A 7,090-nucleotide genomic window follows, 5' to 3' on the forward strand; every position below is an offset into this window, starting at 1 on the left:
GATTTTATTGAGATTTTACTTTCTAATAAAGTTGCAGCTTGTCTCGTGTGTTTTCACATTCATCTGATGTACTATTGCGTTCTGGCATTTTGCATTTCATTCTTTGGCATTTAATACTGAGACTGGAGATGGAGACGCGACACATGACAGTTAAAAAAAAAAAAATTATTTAACAATTAAATTGTATTTTATTTTATTTTTTATTGAGTAGATCAAACTTTGCAACGCAGCAAATAAGAAATCCAACTATATCCAACGCATCTCACGTCATCATCCATTCAGATGTCCTTGTTCATTATCATCTATCTATTGTTGAATGTAGCAGCCTTGGTGCAGCTTTAAACATTTGAGTTGAATCTGGATGTTGCTGGAGCTGTTCTCACATACTGATATCACCGGGAAACGCCACAGCACCAACATATTTTCTTTATGCAAACCGAATGTCCACGAGCCCTTTCAGTCAGTTTTATTAAAGTTGACAGTTTGGGGTTTTTTTTTTTTTCCTGCAAATTGTCTGCCCCTGTGTCTCTGATGCAGCCTGATGAAATAGGTGAGCAAGGCATTCATCTGGCAATATTAGCCCTGCCAGGCTTCTATAGGCCCGGCCAGCCCGGCTGAGCGCTAATTGGCTGTTAATAGAAAGAGCGCCATTTGGATGCACGGATCTGCCTCTCGACAGAATGTGTGCAGGGATAATATTGTTCCAGGAGCCGTGCGGAGAATAACTTGTGCTCTATTAACGCAGAGGCCCAGATGAGGAGCTGCGGCCTGAGTGCTCCATTATCTTCTGTTCTGATGAGCGGCTCCGGATGCGTCAGCCCCGCCGCCACTCCACAATCAAGCCTCCCGAGGCCGTTTAGCTGGTTAATGTAATTCGCTTTCAAGGGCTCATGTTATCTCTGATCATTACGCCGGAGTCAAGTGTAAATGCTGCAGTATTAAGATCGTGTCTGTCAATAAATGGTGAAGCAAAGTGGCTGCAGAGCATACACTAGAGCCAGACTGTGTCTATATGTGTGTTTCTGATGAAACTTCACAATAAAACAACTGCAAAGTTTAGCTGTTGTCGCATTCATTCATCTAATCAACTTACACCTTAGAAATAAAACATCCTGAGGCTTAAATCTGATCTTTAAATAAATCAAATCAATGAATGAATTAAGACGAAGCACAACAAACAAAACAAAGAAGAAAACAACAAATCTCAACATGTGGCTGTATTTAATGCTCTGTTGTTCCTGGTGTCTTCATGCTCTTATTATTATTTTAATTTTCATGTGTTTTATAAACTGTTTTGCAGCCGTTGGCTAAAACTAAACTTTACTCAGTACAACTTTCATCACATTATTCAGTTTTATTTTCAAATGCTTCTAAAAATGGAAACAACATGGCTCAAACATTCAGGTTTCATTATAAGTTATAACTTAACTCATTCACAATAACATTTTTTTTCTGTGAAATACACAATGGCAACGCGGTCCCCGGACGGTTCACATTTTAAATAACAATTTTTATTTCCATAGCCTATTATTTACAGTCCCAGCAGGGAGACACGTGATTCATCCCTGTCTGATGCTTGAAACGAAGCAGGAAGAAATTCTACCTGGACAGAAAAAAAACAATGAAGTTCCTACAGAACGGGACCAGTGTTAAGTGTGTGGTGTTGTCTCTTCTTCTCTGGTCTTTACAGTGTCACTGTTGGTGCACCTCGGCAGGATCCTAAAAACTCATCAGATTACCACAGTTCTCGTTAAGGGCTTGCGTCCCATTTTATTGGACCTTCCCACCTTTTTCTCTGGACCTTGAAAAACTGTTCAACACGGCCACAAGTGCAGGACCTCAGCCGCTCTCTCTGAGGCCTCACAATCCAAAAACCCAAGCCAGCAGTGTGTGGCTCAGCTCTGCAGCTGTCTGGAGGCCTCTGTGGCCGCAGAGAAGCCGTTGTCGTGCAGCTTCCTGATGTGTTTCTTCAGGTCAAAGTTGCGGCAGAAGCCCTTGCCGCAGGTGGTGCAGGTGAAGGGCTTCTTGTCGTTGTGCGTGTGCATGTGGAAGGTCAGGTTGTAGATCTGGTGGAAGGCCTTGTTGCAGATGGAGCACTTGTACTGCTTCTCTCCGCTGTGCGTCAGCTTGTGATTCTTGTAGTTTCCTGGAGAAAATAATGAACACATGCATGAGAGGAGTGGACGATTGGACACATAACACGCCTTAACTCTTATTTTCATTATTAATGTACTTATTATTTTTTAATTGTTTAATCTCCCTGAACCTGAAGTGCTGCTCTTCACATTCCCTCTGAGCAGGAGCTCAAAACTGAAAAAGATTCACTCCTCAGATTTGAGAAATTAGAAGCAGCTGTTTGGTGTTTTTACAACAACTTATCAAGAGTAAATGTAACATAAACTTCCTCGCATGAGTGTGGAGGACTTGGAGTGAAAATTACACACCATGACATTTACATTATCTCGTGTGACAAAGAGTGAAAACAGCCTAAAACGCAGATGTTAGTTGACTAAGCACAACTTTCTCTCTCTGGAAAACAAAGCGTGGAGTCAAAACTGAAGAACACTTCTTTACGTGAATGAATAAAAATTTTGAAGCACAAAAACCCTCAGAGATGATCTGAAGAATGATGAAGTCAAAATGATTCATGAGAGAATCTGATTTTTATTGGAGTCGTTGAAAACATCCGGATGATTTCAGGTTAATTTCACCAGTTTTGTGACTTAAAAAAAAACCAAAAACAAATAAAGGAAATGATGCAAAGCTGCAGAAAATTAAATTAAGATTTTTTTTCCTCAGCTGAAACAACTAGAAAAGATAAATGGAGAGAGTGAGAATCTTCTGAGAAAGTGAAAGAGGCCTTCTTTTCTTTTCCCCACCAAGGTCAACAGTTCACTGTGAAGTTACAGCTCCCTCTGTCCCTCTGCTCTGCCTCGCCTTCATTAATCAGAAGGGTTTTTTGTGCCAAAGTCAAGAAGTTGTCAAACTTTGTCAGAATCAAGCGCGGCGACAACTCAACGAAAAAGCCCCCGCTTCCCAACTTGGCCGGGGTCTCGCAGCTGACCCAGAGCAAATGCTGCCGTCTTGAAGGGAGAATTAGTCCGTGTAAAGTGACATGTCCTATTTCCACTGATCGCTTCACGCTCATCGGTGGGCCTGCAATTATTTCCCCCTTCATTACTCTCACATATAACTCAGAGCAGCAGCATATGGTCGTGTTCTACCCCTCTCTGATTTATCTCAGCAGACTCTGAAGATTCCTTCACAAGAGACAAACGTGGATTTTTTTTCTTTCCTGCAGCTTCACGGAGTTTAATCTAAACCAAGAGGATAAACGGCCGCTGTTCCTCGTGTAAAAATGACATGCAAAAAAAATTCAGTATAACAACCTATTCATTTTTCTCTCTATGCCTCAAATGCAACTATGCAGCAACACAGCAAGACGCCATCCAACAGCAGCATTATAACATTAGACCAGAGGCTCAGTGCAGAAATTCCTTAACTCTGAAAAATACGATTTTATAAAAAAGAGAGAAGAATCAAATGAAGTCAGATTATTTTTCTTATTTTTCCTCAAACAGGAAGATTAAAAAATAGATGTCAAGAGAAACGACGTTTGAAAAATGTTCAACATTAAAAACAGATGAGATGATCTCTGCAGGACTGGAGATTTTTTCTCGTTTTCAGAAAAATTTCAGGAGTGAAGGAGGAAATAAAGACATTTCAAAAAAATCGTTTTTTTTCTTTGTATAATTTGGAGCAGAGATTGTTTTCAGAATATAAACCTGTATGTATTTTAATGCAGTTAAAACTACAATACTGTTAATGCTCTTGCAGAGCCTCGTGCAGGTGACAGCATTTACCTTTCTGGTGGAAACCTTTCCCGCAGAACTCACACACGAACGGTTTGTACCCGGCGTGGATCCGGACGTGCGTGTTGAGCGTCGAGCTTCTGTTGAACGCTTTTCCACACTGGTTGCATTTATGAGGCTTTTCCTTCACACAAAATATAAATGAAAATAATAATAAAGAGGAAAAATGTGTTAAAATGGAATTTAAAAAAAAAAAAAGCGGGATTTTAAAAGACAGATAAATAAAGCGCCGCGTCTCACCTGTGTGTGGATGATCTTGTGTCTGCACAGAGTGCTGGCCTGTCGGAAGCCTTTGCCGCACACTTTACACACAAAGGGCCGGGCCCCGGTGTGCACCGGCATGTGTCTGGTCAGATTGTAATGCGCGTTAAAAACCTGCGGAGAAACAAACACACAGAGGATTTTATTATTATTATTATTATTATTATTATTATTATTATTATTATTGAGAGTGAGTCAGAAACGTGTCAGTAAAAATATCTAATTTAGACAAATCTGGATTTCATTTTTAGTTATTTAGTCTGTTCTTTCACGGGAAATATTCGTTTTAATTGAAAACATTTTTTTCATAATTGTTTTATTATTTAGAATTTAAATTTACAATTTGTACCTTTAAAAAGGAAAAATATAAAAACGTGGTGTCACTTCAGTGTTTGCTAACCCAGAGAATTAAATGGTTACTGGGCCAGAATGTTGTTTTCTATATGTATTGATGAGCATTATAATGTTTAACGAAAATGAATTAAAACACTATAAATCCTGGGTAAACCCTGTGAAGCTGGATCACCCATTTAACGTGGAACCACAAACTTTACCTTTCCACACACTTCACACGTGAAGTTCTTGGGCTTCCCGTCCGCGGCGCCGCTGCCGCTCAGCTTGCTGTGAGTCTTGACGCCGTTCTTCTCGGCGCTCAGGCCGTGGTTCTCCTTCACTATCTGGTCCAGCTGCCCCGGCAGATGTTCCTTGTGCGGGTACTGAGGTGTTGGCAGCTTGTCGGTCCCGACCCCTGACAGCTTGGCGTTCTCCAGCAGCAAGAGTCTGTGGTGCGCCGACAGAGACGCCTGGGCCTGCGGACTGGAGACCCAGTGTCCGGCCAGCAGCTCCGACTGCTGGTACGCAGAGTCCAGGTAGTTGAGATAGTAGAGCGAGCCGCCGCTGGGCACGGCCACGGCCTGGTGGATGACCTGCGGCTTCACCACCCTGCTCCCCGGCGTCAGCAGCGGCTGCTTCAAACTCGGCTCAGCTTTGCCGCACAAGCCGCAGTTCCCTTTGCACGGAGCGGCTGCGGAACCGCAAAAAGTCCCTCTCAAACTGGCCCTCCACAGCTCGGAGTAGTTCATCAGCGCCTTGGCTTGGAGGTCGTAGCTGAAGGGCTGCAGCGGGATCATGCAGGGGATCGGGGAGCACAGTCCCAGCAGCTTCTTCCCCTCCGACCGCTCGTCCGTGCTCCCCTTCGGCTCCGAGCTCTTGGACATGATCCGGTCTATGGAGAAGGCCAGGGTCTTCGGAGCCGCGGACGGCCCGGTCCTCCCGCAGGACATCACCGTCTCCAGCGAGGCAGAACTTGCCATTCTGTTGTTGGTGTTTGTGTTTAGTTTGCGACAGAGCAGAACTTGGTGTGAGCAACACCCGGTGTAGTCCGACCCTCTCCTCCAGCTGCCCCGCGTCTTTTCACTCTCCTGAGCTCCCAGCAGAAAAGACAGGAGGACACATCAGTTTAATAAGCACCTTGCTGTCACAGTGTCACGCATTTGCATTCAAATGGCCATCCCCCCTGCAACAATAGCATCCAGGGGTGATGGATTAATGCTCATTAACTACTGCACACAAAATTAACAGGACATTACAGAGCTCGTTAGGGAGAAGAAGAAGAAGAAGAAGAAGAAGAAGAAGAAGAGGAGGAGGAGGAGGAGGAAAAAGATGCTGCAGCTCCTGGAGGACGCGTGAGCAGAAAGTTGAGCCGGTTTTGGAGGTTACCTCTTTAATGGTCAGATGGGTGTGGAGAAACCAGCCGACTGCTCTCTGTCACATGCTGGCAGCGGCCACCCCTCCTCAGCGCGGATCACTGTCTCCTGACATCAGCGGGCACCCGAACTCTCCAGTGAGTGACAGGGAGACGCCCTCATCAACCTGCGCGCCATAAGACAGAGGGGGTGGCACGACTGACAGAGGCTACATGTGTCATCCGAAACATGGCTGAAAATATTACGCTCATAATTATGTTTTCATCATTAAAGGCGCGTTTGAGGACCTGTGGCTCTGAGAGTCTGCTGCTGCTGCTTTCACTCTATTTTCTTTTTCACTTTGGGGATTTTTTTTTTTTTTTTCAGGAGAAAGCCACTAATCCTCGGAGATTGGAGCTCTCCTTCTCCACGCCGGCTTATATACTTACTTACTGTTGGTATAAATTCGAGGACGTCCAATTTCCACCTGTTTAAGAGCAGAGACTCCCTTTGGATCCTATTAAACGTTGTTCCTCCTTCCCTCTATTCAAAAGAAGCAATTTTCCAAAGCGATTCAAGGCTCAACTCAGCGCAGGGAGGGAAGGAGGAAAGAAAAAACACAAGCTCTTTCACTTTTAGCCACTAAAGCACTGCGTGAACCTGGTTTTGTGTTTTTTTTTCTCTTCCTGAAATAGAGGGACGGATTAAAGAGGGAGAGAGAAAAAGAGAAAAGACTTAGCTTGGTCAGAGGTATACAAGGACAAATGAAAAGAGAGGCTTTCACTCTAAAGAGGCATACAAGAAGTTTGCTGGAATCCGCCGTGTTGTGTGGCGGCTACAATGAGCAGCAGCCTCTCTTCTATTCGCCACAAGGGCCGCGTTGAATTCATGTGTTTGCAGGCCATTTTACCTGAGGGACTCCCAACAAGTGAGCGAGGCAGAGGACGGTTCATAACACGTCCAGGCCGGGGGAGGGGGGAGGGGGAGAGGGGAGAGAAAAACTCAGAATGTGACATTTCATTTCACGTTTTATTTATTTTGTTAAATGTATATTTAATAACAGCCTATATTTAAAAAAAGGAGAAAAAAAGTCATTTAGACAGGAGACTTAAACCATTTGAATATGTAGCAGGAATCTTACCTTGTCTCTTTAGACCTTTGATTATAGGAAGAACAGAGTCCACAGCTCCATCACTGGAGTCACAGTACAGATCCTCCTGGTCAAATATTCCTCCAACACAAGGGAAAGTTGTTCAGTCACATTTTTACTTG

The 7,090-nt window shown here is 43.8% G+C and overlaps 1 protein-coding gene across 1 annotated transcript; it reads right to left on the reverse strand.

The window, feature by feature from the left end:
- Window positions 1–1,208: 1,208 nt before the first annotated feature.
- fezf2 (FEZ family zinc finger 2) lies at window positions 1,209–6,196 on the reverse strand. Its single transcript, XM_023424642.2, has 5 exons — window positions 5,853–6,196; window positions 4,688–5,554; window positions 4,113–4,247; window positions 3,864–3,996; window positions 1,209–2,146 (listed from the first exon to the last, which is right to left on the reverse strand). The coding sequence occupies exons 2-5, from the start codon at window positions 5,444–5,446 to the stop codon at window positions 1,896–1,898; spliced, it is 1,278 nt and encodes a 425-aa protein (XP_023280410.1). The 5' UTR covers window positions 5,447–5,554; window positions 5,853–6,196; the 3' UTR covers window positions 1,209–1,895.
- Window positions 6,197–7,090: the final 894 nt, after the last annotated feature.

Source organism: Seriola lalandi, unplaced genomic scaffold, assembly GCF_002814215.2.
Source record: "Seriola lalandi dorsalis isolate HSWRI2012SDOR001 ecotype SW California unplaced genomic scaffold, Sedor1 jcf7180002054748, whole genome shotgun sequence".
Classification (NCBI taxonomy): domain Eukaryota; kingdom Metazoa; phylum Chordata; class Actinopteri; order Carangiformes; family Carangidae; genus Seriola; species Seriola lalandi.

Excerpts from the sequence above, each read along its gene's own strand:
- fezf2 (XM_023424642.2), bottom strand. The coding sequence starts at position 5,446 with ATGGCAAGTTCTGCCTCGCTGGAGACGGTGATGTCCTGCGGGAGGACC. Across the intron at positions 4,248-4,687 it reads CGTGTGAAGTGTGTGGAAAG|GTTTTTAACGCGCATTACAA; the intron begins GTAAAGTTTGTG and ends GTTTCTCCGCAG. Across the intron at positions 3,997-4,112 it reads ACAAGATCATCCACACACAG|GAAAAGCCTCATAAATGCAA; the intron begins GTGAGACGCGGC and ends TTTTGTGTGAAG.